Source organism: Neopelma chrysocephalum, unplaced genomic scaffold (genome assembly GCF_003984885.1).
Source record: "Neopelma chrysocephalum unplaced genomic scaffold, ASM398488v2 Primary Assembly neopelma1_42, whole genome shotgun sequence".
Classification (NCBI taxonomy): Eukaryota; Metazoa; Chordata; class Aves; order Passeriformes; family Pipridae; genus Neopelma; species Neopelma chrysocephalum.
The window spans coordinates 4893859-4911768 of NW_020897700.1; the positions used below are offsets into that span (position 1 = coordinate 4893859).

The following is a 17910-nucleotide window of genomic DNA, read 5'->3' on the forward strand; positions in this document are numbered from 1 at the left end:
TTTTGGTTTTGTTTTTGCTTTTTTTTGTCGTGATTCGGACTGCACTCAGTGCTTTGGGTAGTGGGGAATTTGGAGCAGGAGGTGAGGTTGTGCCTCCCCGGCACAGCCCCCGCGGGAGCGCACCCGCCCCGAACTACATTTCCCAGGCGCCGCCGCGCCGTAGGGCGCAGCGATTGGCCGAGCGCAGGCCCAATGAGCGCGGCGGCGGTGTCCGCGGTGCCGCAGGTGCCGCCGGCGGGGGCGGAACATGGCGCTGGGCGCGGGGGCACCGCAGCGGCCGCTCCTGCCGGCCGGAGGCTGCCTCCCCCTCCTCCTGTTCCTGCTGCTGCTGCTCTGCGGACAGCTCGGGGGAGGACAAAAAAAGAAGGAGGTAGAGACGTTCGCTTCTTTCGCCATCGCGCCTGGCTGGAGGTGCCCTGTCGCGCTGCCTCCTGCTCGGGAGTCCCCCTGTCCCCACCCGTCCGGCGTCCCCGCGCTCCGCCCGCCCCGCCGGCCCCTCTCGCCTGGCAGCCCCGAGCAGGGCGGCGGGCGCCGGAACGTGCCAACCCTGCCGTGCCGCGGAAGGGGATGGCCGGCGGCGGCGGCTTCTCCAGGGCAGGGGGAGCCAGCGCCGCCCGCCGCGGTTTGGGCGCAGCGTCGGGACCGCCGTGCCCCGCGCTCTGCCCCTGCCCAGCCAGTGCCTTGCGGTGTCGTGGGCCGCCCTGGTTCCGAGCAGAGAGCGGCAAGGGCCACCGTCCTGGCCGCGGCTGGGCTGCGCTGGGCTGGGTGCCCTCCTCCCTGGGCCCCGGGGGCCTGGGCTGGGAGCCGGGACCAGGAGCGCAGGTGTGCGACGAGCCCGGGGGGACATCGAAGTTAAACCCCGTGTTTGTGGTGCCAACTAAAAATGCCCAACGTTAATAAATAATATGGAGGCGATGGAAGCAGGTGTGTGTGTGGAAGGTGTAGGTGCTAGTAATCCCTTGAAGGTGTCCTCTGGGTAGGAGAGATGTGCAGGAAGAAGCGATTTTAATTCAGTTTCAGAATCAACAGTTTTATTTCTAGAAGCTTTTGTATTTAAATAGGGAAATGTGTAAACTTGTAATGTATATATTTGCCTCTTTTAGGTTTCAGTGCTACTAGAGCTTGCTGGACTTCTCTTCCTAGCTTGCTGTCGATTTCAGGCCAGGTTTTCACATACCCAGTGCTAGGCCACCTGGTAGAGTCTCTTTGTAGTTTCAGTGTAACTTCATTTTTGGGAGGACATAACTTTTAACCAAACTGTAGAGTTTTATAATTTTTGATTTTTTTTTTGAACCGGTGGTTAGTGTTGTGGGAAGACTTGTGCTTTGTGGTGGTAGAGGGAAAGAGAAATTTTTATAGCTGATGCTTTCTTTGAACTAGTGTCTCAGACAAAGAGAAGGATGGTCAACATTTCTGTTTTTCTTTAAAGAACTGTGTAGATTATTAAGGTTTATGGGCCAAACAAGTAAAACAAGGGTGAGCAAAGAGGGAAAGGCCAATGTCTTCCTGCTGATGTCCAGTAACAGAAGTGGAAGGAATGACTTAAATCTGTCTCAGGGGAAGTTCAGATTTGATATTAAAAAATGGTTCTTAACTGAGGGGATGGTTGGGCACCGGAACAAGGTACCCAGGGAAATGGTCATTGCCCCAAGCCTATTGGTGTTCAGGAAGCATTTGGACAACATTCTTGGGTATATGGTTTAACTTTTAGATTGCCCTGTGTGGAGCTGGAAGTTGAACTCAATGTCTCTTTCAACTCATGATATTCTACAATTCTAAAAGGCCAAACTTAGTGTAAGATTCTTAATAAGAATCTTAGATAATTAGAATTATCTAATAATTTCATGGCTAGGCTTTGCGAACGAAGATTTGAGAAGGGCTCTACCCACATTTCTTGCAAGCGCGTTGGTGGCTGAAAAGGCCAATACGAGATAGGCATGTCCGGTTGCAAAAGGCACAGCAGAAAGACTCCTTGTATGGTATATTCTGCAAGGCTCGATTCTTTCTGCGTTGTCTTTTCTCCTCAAGGGTGAATCTGCGTGCTTTCTCAAAAGCATCAGCAGCGTTATAGATGGTGTGTCTCCAGGCCTCCCAATTGGAGGCCAGGGTAGACCAGTTATGGTGATCAGTATGCCCGAGGCTGAGTTGTTGTTTCAGGGAGTCCTTGTATCTTTTCTTCGGGGCTCCTCTCTTGCGGCAGCCAGTGGCAAGTTCACTATAGAGTAGGATCTTAGGGAGGCGGTGGTCCTTCATCCTTGAGACGTGTCCTGCCCATCGCAGCTGCGTTCTCAGTAGTATGGCCTCAATACTTGTGATTGCTGCCTGTTCGAGAATAGATGTATCTAATAATTTAGATACTATTAAGTATCTAAAGAGTGGACTGACTGTCATGTTACCAAGTTAAGTAATAATCTGATCATGAAGATAAATCCCTTGGGTGTCATTGTAAAAAAATTAATACCTTCACTCTAGGCGTTGTCTTTTCCCCTCTTTCTGGAAAGAGTAGGCAGTAAATGTGTTACCCTTCTGCTGCTATAATTAACTTCTTTTCAAAACTGTAGCTTATTAGGTTTTCTTAATAAAATGTGTTTAATGTTTGATGCTCTTGATTCTCCCTTGCTGTGATGTGCTGGCATTGCAACTTTTGTTGACACTTTCATGTGGAGTGCCAGCTGTGCTACCAAGATAGCTGAAATAATCTTTCTTTTTAAATGGAATCCTTTTCTAACAAGTAAATAATGGCAAATTAAAATGGACATCTACAATTACTTTATAGAAAGTTTCCCAATCCTACGGCAGAGGTGGTACATAAAGGGATGGAAATGTTTGGGGTTTTTTTTTCAGCTGTTTGGTCTTACAGTTCAAGCTGATATTTCTTCTCTGTAAAGCTTGTTGTTCAGTTTTCCTTTTTAGCTGATTTAAACTAATACATCCCAGTCTTCTGCATATTTTTAATTGCCATTTTTCATTCCCGTTTAATGCTTTTATTTAATGCAATGGACAGCTCATACAGACAAACTGCTGGCTTTATGTAGACATAGTATATCTGTGACTACATCTTTAGAGAAACTAGTGCAACACTGTAAGTGCTTCCTCACTTTACATGCAAGCTTAAAGTATAACTTAGCGTTTTTCAGGGTTTTATACATTATATGTATAATATGAATATTGCTTTGTATGTGTCTGTGTTGTGTATGGAAGAGCTAAAGTCTGTCTCCTTTTCTTGCCCTGCTAACCTCATGTTAAAAGCTGTAGTAGTTTGCCCAATATATATGGTGGGAAAAAGATCTGTATGTGAAAAATGAAACTTGAATTTTTTTACAGTAAGTAGTTTGGAAATAACATTTTACAGTTGTTCTGAGAAAAATTATGTGAATTGAAAGAGCACATGATCTTGTGCTCCGGGAGGTTCTTGTTCACATTACTGTCTAGAAGCACAGTGGTAAAAGATAAAGGTGATTGAGGTTAGATATGTAAAATGAGGCTAAGATTTTATACAAAGACTGGTAAGATTGATGTAGTTTTTATTGGAAGCTGGAAAAGTGATTGAACACAATGAATGGTTTCAGAGTGAACACTGCAAGAGGTCAGTTAATGTAGTATGGTTAAAATGTGTATCCCGTGAGATAAAACCAAATTGCATGTCAGTTTCCTCTTTCCTATGGGCTTTGTTGTGTCTTTGTTGACTTATTGCTAGCAGAGAAAGATGAATGGGGAAATGGAAAACATTGGTAAAACTTTCTGTTGATTGTGAAATACTATGTTATAGCTGTATTAGAAAATATGCAAGTTCTTAAATTACTAAAATACATTGTCCTACACAGTAAAATATTCTTAATATAACTAAAGAAACTTTCTTCTCAGGCAAATTACTGAAATGTACTAAGGTTGATCTTAAATTTGATTAAATCTGCAAGAATTTATAGAACTATTTGAAAAATAGCTTTGAATTAGTAAATAGTCATTTGGTTTAATGGAAACTATTTTTAGAATGACTGCACAAATATGTAAACACACAAACATTCCTACTGCTTTGCTTTAATCCTGCTCTATCCTTTTCTGTATTGTGGACACTCGTGACATCCTTCACAACTGAGGAGATAAATAGAAAACATTAGACTTCTGATTTGGAAATTAGTTTCTCCCATGGCTCACTAGATTTGAAAAGCCTGCTTTATTTAAAGCAAAGTAAAAAAAGTTCCTAATTATGAAGTAGCAACAAGAAACTGAAGAAGGACTTTTCTCTTGGAAACTTGCAACTTATTGTATGCATAATAGGAGAAAATAAAAATTGACTGTTTCCACAGCATTTGAGATAACATATTTGTATTGACGTAGATGCATTTTCTGTAAGGCATGTTCTAAATCCTTTTGATACTTTTTATGTATCTTATACAAATTTGAAGTAGATTAAACTATTAAAAAAATGAAAGGAATCAGAATAATTCACTTTGAAATATACTGCTTGGCTTTTTAGTATACAATTTTTGTGACTGAAACATGGAGAACATTGGGTTTGAATGTTGAAATATTTTTCATAGGGAGTAATGTTTATTTTTGAGCTTTCAGGTGGGTGATTCAGAAACTTAGTTAAACTACTGATATGCAATGGGAATAACTTTTTCTTTTGGTAAGTTGTGATGTTTTGGTTTACCTGGAGTATTTTTAAAGGACGTCAAGACTCATGTATCTGTAATGGTTCTTTACCTTTTTTCCCCTCTCTTATTTCCTTGGAAGAGCAATCAAATTGATAGTTTATCCCAAAGCTCAGCCATTATTCCTGAAAAATGTGTATCTGGTGTGCCCTTAGGAGTCTTTAGTGGTGGCTGTACAGCTTCTGGCTTTCCTCCCCCCTCCCTCACCCAAAGATCTAGTCTAAGTGTATGAGTGTTCAATACCCACGTTTTTGAGACTGTATTTCTTGTCCTTATCATGACCATAAAGAACAGATTATTCTTTGATGCAGAGTCCTCTCAACTTGGAGAATGATTAAAGGTAGCATTTGACAGTTTTTCCTGTTTTTTTTTTCTTATTAATAGAAGCAACTGTGTTATTTTTTAAGGCTTAAAGTATTAAATGTGATAATTTTTTTGAGAAAATGTTCAGTCCTGAACGTAATTTTCTGTTTTCTTTGAAATTCACTGGGATAGATTGGCAATATCCTCTTGTTTCTGCACCATGTGTTCTCATTTTCCTTTGGGTTTTCATATTGAGCCAATCTTGTTTATTCAAGGTTATTGATGATTATTACCATGTTCCTTACATTGCAGCCAGAATGGTATCTTCCACTTTAAAATGTCTTTCCCATCTAATTTGTGGTCATCGTTCACCATAAAGGTAGCAATTCTCACCCATTCGGAACTGGGCCTGCAAAACGTGCAGCAAAACCTGCTTTTGGTCTTTATTGCTTTAAAACTGAAAGAGTACTGCTTAGTTTCTTACTCTATCTCCTGATGTTGTTTTTGATGATCTGTAACATTCTTTCCTTCTGATGAATGTTCTGCCTGCGTATTTTATTGAAAGAAAGAAATGTTTGGAAACGTGGTAGAGCAAGTGGAGAAAAAGACAAGAGGAAAAAAAGATGTGTGATGAATGAGGAGTCTTCAGGATATATTCAATTGCACATGTAGTTTAAGAGTTAAATTCTTCATTTCTCAGAATCTCTGATACTATTTAAAAAACATAGTGATAATTAAAACTTAATTTTCTTCTCTTGGTCTACTGAAATTCTGTTTAACATTAAACTTGAATATAAGGCCCTCTTGGTCTTCTAGTCATAAAAATTTTGGTTTTGGTCTCCAGACTGTGGAGCACTGCATGTTTTTGCTTTTGAGACAGCATGCAGAAAGTGTTTGGCAGTTATAACAAATATAGACTTCTCTTTAAAAACTTTATTAATAATTCAGATATGGCAAAGGTTGAATCTGTGAAGGGAAACTCAGGCCTGACTGTAGATTTGGCTTCAAGCCATTTTTAGGATATATTTTAAGTAGAGGTTTTATATCCGTTTGTGTAATTTGACATTTTAGCTATTATTGCTGTAGAGAGAGAAGAGGTTTTTTCAAACAGTGCTTTAAAATAACTGTTCTCAGTTTCAAGTGAAATAAGTGTTAAGTCATGCCTGAAAATGTAAAATTCCTTAAATGCTATTCTAAATGTTTTTCTCTGCTCCGTCCTTAAAAGAATGGGGACAGAGTAGAGAAAAAAATGCAGTAGCAAGAAGTCTTTATTTTCTACTGTTTTTTACAGCAGCAAAAAACATCTATATCCCTTTCTTTTCTATTTCTAATAAACTAAAGTTTTGAAGAAACTTGACAAAATTAACTAGCAGTTCTTATTTTAACAAATCTGCATAGAAAACCTTGATGTCTTCCATGATTGCATACAATAAGTGAAATAAAGGACAGTTAGAGAGTCTGATAGCATTTTGTGATTGGATTACTGAAAGTTTTCTGTCCCAGATGTCTCCATTTGGCATCCTTGCTGTCATAAGGCAGATCAGTGGCATAATTGATCTTTTCCCCTGTTCTGTTCTATAACCATTTATACAGCACATCCTGTGCAACCACATGGAAAATACAGATTGTATCTGCTTGAGTTCTAAGTGCTCTGGAAAAATCAGTCAGTACAATTAGAGTGGGAAAGCATTGGGTTTTTTGAATATTGGTTTGGGTCTTTAGGTTTATTCTCTTCATTTTTAAAAGTGTGTTGAAGGTCACCTTTTATTGGATAAGATAATAATCAGAACTCAAAAAGGAACTTTACTTTATATTTGGTTTAGGCCTTCTTCTCTTGCTCTAATAAATCTGAAAGCAGGTATAATTAAAAAAATATTATCTTTTCATCTAATGCTGTGAGATATAAAAATATAATACCTTCTTTATTGTCATTTGTGTATATTAAATTTTATAAGTATTCTTTCCATCAGGAGGGATTGCCATAAAACAAGTGGGAAGATATTTTACAGTGAAGCTGAAAGATGCATTTCAGATAGAGAAAGTCATATTTTTTATGCAATCATCACAAGTCCTTCATATTCTGAGGGATAAATTGATGCATGCATTGAATGGATTGCTTCTGATAGAATTACGAAAAAAAACCCAACCTGGCAATAGTTTGGTTTCAGACAATAATCCCAGAAATTTTACATAGAAGGGATTTGTACTTTTGCCATTGCAGGCTTCTTCATGAAAACACTCTTCTTCATAACTGTTAAAGTGGTGGCAGGATTTGTAGCATTTCTCTGGGGAGACTGTTCTCCCACCTAATAGAATTTACTATTAGGATTTTACTTTCTTCTGATGATTGTATCTGATAATACCATTCTGAAATACACCAAGTTCATAATCTCTTCTAAAGCAGTTACAGTCCTTAGCTGAATTATGCCATTCCATTAATTTTTCTTGCTCTTTTCTGATTAATCTAAAGCAACTAATTTTTGAATTTCAGATGCACTGGTCATTAAGCTTAGCAGAGTTTGGCTGTGTTACCTGGAACATTTTGTATATCAAGTTCATAACATAAGTGGTAATTACAGTTATACAGTCCCTTTGTGGAATGACATTTTGAGTTCACGGAGTAGCTCAAGGTTATTGGCTGTAGCATCTGCTGCTTGAATGATAGAAACCATTTTCTTCTCTGCATTTAGTTTGGGTTTTTAATAATTTCATGTCACTATTGCTTTCTGCTCTACTATTACAAAATGAGCATGTTCATTTGCTTTCCTTATCTAGTTGCCTTACAAATTGCCAACTATGACAGAGTCTAGTCTTGAATCGTGGGCATTGACATTTCTGTTTAGCTTTTGTATATTTTGATGTGGATGTGTTCCTGTCTGAGCCATGTAAATGTCTCTTTGATAGAGATTTTTGAGCTTGTAGAGCAAAAGTGCAGGTAGCATAGCAAAAAAATCCTACTTAAAGTATAAAGTTAATTTCTGAGTTTTATTTCATAATTTCTACCAAGCATTTTTGTTAACTTGATTGTTTTATGAAGTCCTTTGACACTTAGCCTGTTTTTCATGACTCATGAAAATAATTGACAGTTGTTCGGCTAATTAATCAGCTAATTCACTTTAAACTGCATATTTTCAGGTCATGCTGACTACATATTCAGGCTTTTTCACATATTTTGTTTCTTAGATCTTGTCAGTGGCAGAGGTGCATTCTGCATCTAAAGTTAGACCTTTAACTCAAAACTTTGCTGTCCTGCAAGAGTCTGTTTGTTTAGAATAATAAATTGTTATATTTATATTGTAGTGTTTTTTCTGCACTATACTGAGGAATATGGTTATTTTAACAATGAGAGTTATTTTTGATTGGTACTGCTTAAACTTTCCTTGGTTATTGTAGCTGCTTTGTCTTTGTTTACTTAAGTGGTTCAAATTTTTACTTAAAACATTTTGTTCTTTTTACTTCTCTTAGCTATCAAGTCCATATAACCCTCTTCTACTTCTGATAGTAAACTAGAATGAAATATAAATTGCATTTAATCCATAATTAAATTCAGTGGGGTACTGATATACAAAAAAGGTGAAACTGAAAATTATTTTTAATCCTATTAAAGTATTTTAGTATGAATCTTTGTCTTTCTATAAAAGACATAACTAGAGACTTAGATTCTGCAAGGGAGATTAATGTAGGGGGTGATAAAGCTGAGCAGACAGAATGTTTTGAAATATAGTTCCTTTCTCTACTCTGTTTTTTCAAGGTTATCTAACAGTACAAAGAAGGTGTTTGAATACGGGTAGAAATCTCTTTTGACTGACAGAAGTAATGCTCTTCTAGATACCCTAGGAGTTGCAGGGCGAGATAGGGCTACATACAGTGAAGGAATAAATTAGCTGTATCCACATATGTTTAGGTGCCTGTCCAAAGAGAGGAATTCAAGCTACAGTTAGGTGAGGGAATTGTAGAGCAATTTAGTTAACAGGAGTAGGGCACCTCATCATAAGTCACAGAAACTGATACAGTGGGAGTAGTTGATATTAATTTGATTTCTGGGAAATTATATTCTGCTTCACATAAAATACCCTAAACACTGGTCTGTCTGCCCCTCTGGGTGCTTGGATCCTTTTAAAGTGATCTGTACTATTTTTTTAATTCAAAAAGCGGGCTTTAATTAAAAAAACTCCTACTCTGAAATATATCAGTTTTCCCTCTCCAGTACATTGTTTGCACTCTGAAATGATCTCAGAGTATGTGAACTGGATTCTACTGTCTCTTGCACAGACAGAGAGTTTCAGAGAAAGTTGCAGGATCCTCTGGGCCACAGAGGAGTGACAAGAGGGAAGATAATTTTCCAGCTGAATGATGATCATTTGAAAGAGGAAAGTCCTGGGTTCCCACAGCTATTTATACATTTAATCCAATAACTGCTCAGTGTAAAGCATTGTAATACAATCTGTTGAAGTAGGTTTACTTGTCCACCATCTGGACATGAGTCCTGCCTGCCAAACCCTTTAAGTTGGGAGGGCAGTGAAAAAAATCAAGGTTACTTTAAGTAGTGAGGGTTTTTCAGGATAACCTCTGTACACTTGCTTTCTCTGTTTAAGCAGCTGTCACCTCAGTTGTGGCGGAAGGAAGTAAGTGTAGAGTGCACTATGCCCAGTGCTCAAAGAGCCAGCCCTGGAATTTTTAAAAGTAATGGAGGGCTTGGTGGGAACATAAAGGTGCTCAAATCCACGTTTTTCTTTTGGTGTTCCAGGTTGTTTGTACATTACAGTAATGTAGAGCGGGGGGAATTACACAAAATCTGTGTTGTAAATACCTGGTGGAAGGAAGGAGAAGCTTGTTTAACTTTGGAATTGCCCACTCTGACCTCAGTTTCTGTTAGCTGTAGATTCAAATTCCTCAGTTGACTGCATAGAGTGTCTTAGTTAATCTAAGTACCTTATTGTTTCTACAGATACCAAGCAAAAGAGAATATAGCACAAGATTATAGGGATGTTTGATTTAGTCTATAGGTGGTCATATATTGCCTTATTTGACTTGGCTTTAATAGAATGCCATATGGGGGGTGAGGCACTAAAGCACTTGCACTAAATTTATTGTAGTGCAAAATATTTTGTACTGTAGAAAACATACTAGTAACTTGGCTACACCAGAAAGCAAGGACACCTGAAGTCACCCCACTCTAGAATTCTGGTTGTGATGTTAGTATTGGAGCTTTAGCAACCTGTAGTGCCATCAGTAACAGTACTGATGAGGATGGTTCCACCTGTGTAAGAACTGAATGATATTTCCTTCCTTCATAAACTTAGGAGAGATATGCTGACACCTTAGGTGTGTTCATTTTACAAGAGACTCAAGTGAGTAATGTTGGACAGATTGTAAGTTCAAGTATATTTCATACATTCAGATGACATGTAGAATCACAGAAACTAGAAATTTTATCTTTAATTGCATTTTTCTTGTCCCACCATATTAAAATGGTATCCATCTATGGCTAGGCTTCGCGAACGAAGATTTGAGAAGGGCTCTACCCACATTTCTTGCAAGCGCGTTGGTGGCTAAAAAGGCCAATACGAGAAAGGCATGTCCGGTTGCAAAAGGCACAGCAGAAAGACTCCTTAGATGGTATATTCTGCAAGGCTCGATTCTTTCTGCGTTGTCTTTTCTCCTCAAGGGTGATCCTGCGTGCTTTCTCAAAGGCATCAGCAGCATTAAAGATAGTGTGTCTCCAGACCTCCCAATTGGAGGCCAGAGTAGACCAGTTATGGGGATCAATATGCCCAAGGCTGAGATGTTGTTTCAGGGAGTCCTTGTATCTTTTCTTCGGGGCTCCTCTCTTGCGGCAGCCAGTGGCAAGTTCACTATAGAGTAGGATCTTAGGGAGGCGGTGGTCCTTCATCCTTGAGACGTGTCCTGCCCATCGCAGCTGCGTTCTCAGTAGTATGGCCTCAATACTTGTGATTGCTGCCTGTTCGAGAACAGATGTATTGGGCACATAATCTGACCAGTGGATGTTTAGGCTTGTACGGAGGCAGCGTTGATGGAAGCGTTCTAAGAGATGCAGGTGGTGGCGGTAGATGACCCATGATTCGGAACCCTATAAGAGAGTAGACAGCACAATGGCTCTGTAAACACTAATCCTGGTACTTTTCTTCAAGTGTTTATTACGCCATACTCTTTTATGGAGTTTTCCAAAAGCACTATATGCCTTTGCTAACCTGTTGTCTATCTCTCCATCAATCTTACCATCCGAGGAGATGAGGCTACCTTGGTAATTAAACTGTTGGACTGATTTGAGCTCTGATTGGCCGATGGTGATATGGGGATGATGGAAGACTTCCTGAGGTGCAGGTTGATGGAGAACTTCTGTCTTCTTTAAACTGACTTCCAGCCCAAAAAGCTCAGCAGCATCTGCAAAGCAGGATGTTAAACGCTGCAGAGCTGCTTCTGTGTGGGCAACAAGGGCGGCGTCATCAGCGTAAAGCAGCTCCCGGACAAGATGATTTAAGGTCTTGGTGTGGGCCTTCAGTCGCCTTAGGTTGAATAGGCTTCCATCAGTACAATATCGAATGTAGATACCGTCCTGATCATTGATAAAGTGGTATAATTATAGTTGTTTTACTGTATTAGACTATTGGCATATATCTTAAGTGATTCAAAAATCTAGCTGAAGCTTCTCAGTTATAGTAACATTGGTTTTTTGAGCAGTGAACGCACTGTGCTCTCATGCAGAACTCATGCTTGCTTGACTGTGAGGGAGAAAATTATGAGTTCATTAGCTGATACAGCAGCTTAGTTTTCTAAAGTAATTTGGTGTCTGTACTTCTCCCAAGAAGTGAAAATGGAACTGAGTTTAATGAACTGTTTTGATAGCAAAAATGTTCTGGAGGAAACACATTTTCACTCAGGTAGTTATAGTGAATCTTGAGTCTTCAAAGAGTTAAGAGACATTTTTAGCTAGTTTTCATCATTAGATCTATAGTTGCTTTTTCTATGAATGAAAAATGCATAGACCTTTAGAAATTTGATTTCAAGTAATTTTGAAAGTTAATTTCAGAAGGTAAAAATTTAGACTTTGTGATATGACCATGTTTTTCTGAGAATGCAATGTAATTTTGATAAACACTCACTTCGTATTTTTATTTTTCTAATGTAGACATTAATTTCACTTCCAGTTTCCTCAGTGTGAGTTATTGAGTTATTCTCTATAAGGTACTACATTTTTAATATTCAACACAGAAATCAATGCTGAGTATTAGTGTCTCAACAGCAGTTTCTTAACATATTTAAACCATTAGGTTTTGCATTAAAGCTTTGTGATTGCTTGTACCGTCATGAGTGAACATTCAACAAAAAACTTATGCTTTAGTCCTATCACAAGTTTTATTTTTAATTAGATAAAAATTATCTGTTGATATCTATGAATATTTTTCCTAAACTACGCAGAAATAAATCTAAAAGTGCCAAGTGGTTATTTTATGTTAAAAGGATTAAGTGCTTTATTTGTCACTAGAGATTGTGTACCTCCTGTTGAACTACAGAATCCATTTATTAGCTTAGCACCATGCTATGTCCTTTGTCTTCTATTGAATGACTTACCAGGGAAGGTAGTATTCTGGTGAAAGGAACTCTTGCTCAAGGAACTGTGTAATGCTTCTGTTTCTTAATGTATGGGTAATGGAAAGAATGCCAGAACTTTGTGTGGATGGCTGAGAGAGGTAAAAGGTTTTGTTGTTTGAAAGCACTGAAGCACTAGTCACTAGACACTAGGGAAGAATGCTAAATTTAGTGGTTCTACCATATTTCTATGTGTGTTTTTGCCTCCTGAGAAAAAGAATTTGCTAGGACACTGACAGTAAAGTGACCAATAAAAGGATGGCACAATAGAATAAAACTATGGAGAATAAATGTCAGAGGTGACAGAGAATGTATGAATAATCATTAGTAATCAAATGACAGTGACATAATGTAAGTGAGGATAGATGAAGATTTTTCTCACAGTGAAGAACATGAGTCGTGATTGAAAGTACAAAAGATGTATTAGGAGACATACTACTCTGAAACCTACATTAACGTAGAGGTAATGGCTACAATGTACAGGAGAGAAGGAAAAATCAAGTCTGAACTTGTATCCAAACTTCTGTAATTAAATAGTCATATCATCTGACGCCTTCTGTGTTACAATTTTTCATTTCTAACAGAGAAGAAAAAATGTGAATTTTCCTTCATGTGAAGTAGGATTTATATTAATTTGGATACTCTGCTTTAGATCCTTCACTTTCTAGTCTTATAATAGGTTGTCCATTAAATTGACTGGATCATGTTGCTATTGTTAACCATGGAAAGTGCTGTAGATATTTTTGGTTGTCTTTGATAAGTACTGTTAATACCCTTGAAATATACCTCTGTTCAGAGAGGCAGATTGACTGATGTTTGGAGAAAAAAAAAATCTCTAATTTCTTCACTCTGGAAGAATTGACCTTAAAACTGAAGTGACCTTTCACTAATTTCTTGTGAAGTAATGAAACAAGGTATTACTTTCCAAAATCCTTGTAGAAAAGAAATTTGTTATCTTACCTTCTCAGCTTGAGAGAGTCATTGATAAGACTGTCCCTGATGTTAAAGTCATCTGGAGACTTCAGGTATTTGAATTCAGTTATTAGATGTGTAACTGGCTTCCTCTGTAACTCTGCCCAATAATCTTTGGTTGCTTGTCCCTTTTATACATTGGAAAAATTGGTTCTTCCCTTTTTTCCTGCTTTTTCCTTCTCATAGCCAAGAAAAGGGTGTGCTCCAATTTTTTTTTTTTTGATGTTGAGGTGTGGCAAGATAAATTATTTTTAATTCTTTTTGGAAAAAGTAGCAGTCTTTTTTTGGTATGTGCTCTGTGCTATGTAATCCTTCTATAAATCCAGGAACTTTATAAGCCTTCAGTTTAAAGGAAAAAAAAAAGGAGGAAAAAAGCCTACTTATAAAGCCCACATTTTCAGCCAGTTCAGCTCTCTAATGTTAATGGTTTTGATATTTTAATGCCTTTCTGATTAGCATATAATATGTCAAATTTAGTAAATTTAATTTTGAAAAAAGTACTGTAAGTGCTCCTGATAGGTTTTGTTGATCTGCAAAAGCACTATTAGACCTAAAATCAAAAGAATTTATGAAATTTGATTCTGTGTGTTATGAAATTTCGTCAAAGCAGAGGAAATTGAATGTACAATATAAGTCCATCAAATATTTATGGTTACACATGGTCAAAAAAACCCAGCTTCCCTGGTCTTTTGAAACTTTGACAATACCAGGATCATTCAAATAATCTTGAAAAATTATTGATGCAAAGATACTTATTTTTCTAGTTTTACCCAAATCTAGTCATAGTACTCATAAAGAAAAAGCATAATAGGAGGTCAGTCTCATAATCTCATATTCTTACTCTGGTAGGGATTCTGCAGATTTTTTACATTTCTAGAAATAACTTCCAGCTCTTCTAGTACAGTTTTCCAGTGGCTTTTCCACCTGTTTTTTATTTTGTTTTTCAAGGTATAACTTGTCTTCCAAACCATCTGAATTTTTATAACACGCAGATTCACCAGCTGCAGTTTCGAGTTGCTACAGAAAAAGGTACTTTTTTCTTCCTGAGACTACATTCATATTCTTTTTAACCTAAAAGTCTCCTTATTTCCTTCCTATATCCCAGCTGGTGCTTTTTTTAGTGTGTGTACAGATTGATTCCGAACATTTAGTTCCCCTTTTGTTTAATTTTTATTATCTTTTTCTGTTTTTTTTGTTTGTTTGTTTGTTTTGGTTTTTTTTCCCTAGAAGTAGGATATTCTCATATTTTGATGAAATCTTTATGTGGGCTCAACTCAGAGAGCAGACTCCATCCTGGAACATTTGTGGCTGCCTTCAGCTAAGTTATGCATTTATTTTCTGCCAAAAAGTGGTTCTTGAGTTGTGTTCAAAGTCAAATTTTAGACTGCCTCCATTCACTTCCTGTATTAGGTTGTATTTCTCTTCCCTTTAGTGTTGAGGCGCATTATTTTTCTTTCATTCTGTTTATTCATGTTGTAACTCCCACTGGTTCTGCTTTTTCTTCGTATGATGGTTTTCCTTTGTATGTTTTTTTTGTCATGATACTTCTATAGTGATTATCTAGATATTTTTCCTTATAGCCTTTGGTTTCATGTTTCCCATGTTTTTCTGGAATATTTTCAACATTTTTCTTAAGATTTTTGATATGTTTCAATTCTTCCTTTTCTTTGTTTAGATATTCTACTCTTCTTGGTATGTACAGGTAGATTTTAAAAGTCATTCATATGATCTGTTTTGTATCTCTTGTTCTAAGATAGATTGTCACATTTTACTCTTTAAGGAGAAAGAATAGTGAAATACATCAAAATCTGTCTCATACTACTTCTGTATCTGAAGAGATCTGTGTTGTTTGGAATTTTTTCTTTTGTTCTCAGTATCATCCCTCTGGATTTGCTTGTGGTGGGGGAGGAAGGCACACTTGTAATCATTATGGTCTCTGAAGACAAATGTGGAAAGGAATCGAGGGTTTGATTTCATTATTTGGTACTCATCTTTTCTCTTACCCTCTGATTTGTATGATCTATTCTAAAATCAGAGACCATGTGCACAATAGGGCTGGTATTTATGCAAATACAGCCTGTCAGGACCAAATGAGCTCAGTTTTCAGCATTCAAGAAAGACTAGATCATGTTATTTTCTTCTTCCTCCTGGTTGCCATCGCCATATGTCAGCCATTATTTGAGTTCCTCCCCATTGCTGAGTTCACGCTGAATGCTGTATTGGTTTCTAATTCAGTTATTTGTTTCTGCCTCACATCAACTTTCCTTCAAGTCTGTACCCCTTGCAAGAAAAGACAGAAATTTAAGAATTCTGTTTTCATTATTTCCGGGCTTTTAAGGAGTCAGCTGTTGCTCAGACCAATCGTTCATTTGTTTCCAGGTTGATAAGCCATTGTTTCAGAAAGCTAGCTTGCAGCTTACACTGCAGAAAGAAATATTAAGTTCCTATTTGATGTGATTCAGGTTTTCTTTGTTAAAATTCATGCTAATACTGTTTTAGTTGTTAGCATACACTTGTGTCGTGCTCTCCTGGTGTTTGCAAACACTGCAAAGTAAGAACGAGAATAAATCCTTCAAATACCGCTGTTACTATTTCTAACTGTAAGATACTAAAGGACATTCAATTTTACAGATACTCAACACAGATTGTTATTGTTGGATCTGACTTTTCTAATCATGGCATTAAGTGAAGTTCAGAGACTCAGCATAATTTGCCTTCTCTGTGACCTCCTTTTGTCTCTGAGATTTATTAGGTTCCTTGCTTTGGCTTTAAGGTCTTCATTGTGACTCATAGGTTTTGAATTTCTTTTTCTTCCCTGAAAATTCAGACTAGGCTGCGTGAATTAGCTCTATAAACTCTTTACTTTGCCACTTGGAGAAGAAAAATGGGATGATGTGGTGTGAAATGCTACGAAAACAAATATGATCACTTTTAGATGCTTGTATTTTTCCCTCTTCAGTCCCTACTGCAATTCCCTGAAATATAGAAGGCTAGTAATGGATTCTGATCTCATCATGATCACTCTCTGCACTAATCTATAAAAGGGATAATTCTTATTCATTAAGCTCTAATCGTTGCCTCTCTTGTTATCTGTCTATTGACAGGAGACCTCATGGAAGTGATTTTTGTCCTGTTGCTGTGTTCTGTTGAGTGAAAATAGTTCAGATGATATCTCTTCCTAGAACAGGAAACCATATGCCATATTGTGATTACCAGAAGAAATCTTTTTTTGTTTGATTCCTTTCTGAGCAGTGGTGTAAAACTACTTTGTGCTTTAAATATTTTATAACAACAAATCATTTAGGGTTTCAATATAAGATGGGTAAGAATGGCTTAACTAATTCAGGCTGAGTTCACCTATTCCTGGTATTTTTTTCTGTAACAGCATCTGCAAATGGGCACCTAGGGAGGGGAAGTGTTACTCCTTCACCAACCCGTAATCTTCCACCCATTAGCTGTTTTCAGCTCTGGTTTTCATGAGTTTAATGTTTTCCACTAATGGATCTCTCTATGAAGAATGCTCAGTCATGATTAATTCAGCAATCATAGGTCTTGCACCTCTCTTTCTATGCTTTACAGAATGAGGCTGTTAAAGAATCTACATCTGTAGTTACAGGTGTATGTGGAGAGGATTGACTTGGCCCCAAACTGAGAGTATTTTATCAGATGTAAATTCTGCTGTTGTGTGCCTTCTGTTGCAGGAACATGTTGTTCTTAATCCAGAGACTGGTAAAACCGTGCATGAAATATTTTGTTTAGGTTTTGCATGCTCTTAGATGCAAACACAAAGAAACTGAATTTCAAATCTTGCAAGGTTGGCTGCATAGCACAGACAAATCTTATGGCTCATGCCTTACTGTTTTACTAGTCTTTGTCTTTGCCAAATTTTTTGGTGTCAAAGAAGGTGAGTGCTTTTCATTTCTCCTGCTATCTAGGGTAAGATTGTCCATTTGACATACTTCTGAACTTACTGAATAGAATTACTGTTCAAAAGAGTTTACAGCTACCTTGCTTCATAATTTGTTCTTTTACAAGAACCTCTTCTGGCCTGAAGTAGATTTTTTTTTTGTCTTTGTCTCTCTGTTAGCTGGGAATAGTGAATGAAATAAAACTACCAAATCAGTCTGGACTTGAACTTACATTTTGTCATGCACAAATTGGATTGCAATGATGACTTTACCACCCCTGTTGAGGGGGTTTGTTCACATCTTTAGAATACTTACTTTCACATCTTAATCAGTGTAGTATGGAAATATGTTCTTCACAGACAGTCTGGATTCTTAAGAGTATGGTAGTTCATTTCCCACTATGCACTGCATTAAGACACTACCAAAATATTGGCCTCTCTACTTAATATACTTAAGAGCCT

The 17910-nt window shown here is 37.7% G+C and overlaps 1 protein-coding gene across 4 annotated transcripts in view; it reads left to right on the forward strand.

Moving 5' to 3' along the window:
- The first annotated feature begins 225 nt into the window (after nt 1-225).
- TUSC3 (tumor suppressor candidate 3) overlaps nt 226-17910 on the forward strand; it is a 117895-nt gene continuing 100210 nt past the window's right edge. For 3 of the 4 annotated variants that reach the window (XR_003533169.1, XM_027676462.1, XM_027676463.1), the window contains exon 1: nt 227-370. Coding sequence is in view for 3 of the 4 variants with exons in the window: in XM_027676462.1 (XP_027532263.1) it covers nt 248-370 (123 nt within the window). In the remaining variant the exon portion in view is untranslated. Of the gene's footprint in view, nt 371-17910 lie in introns of all 4 variants that reach the window. The other variant, XM_027676461.1, reaches the window with a different exon arrangement.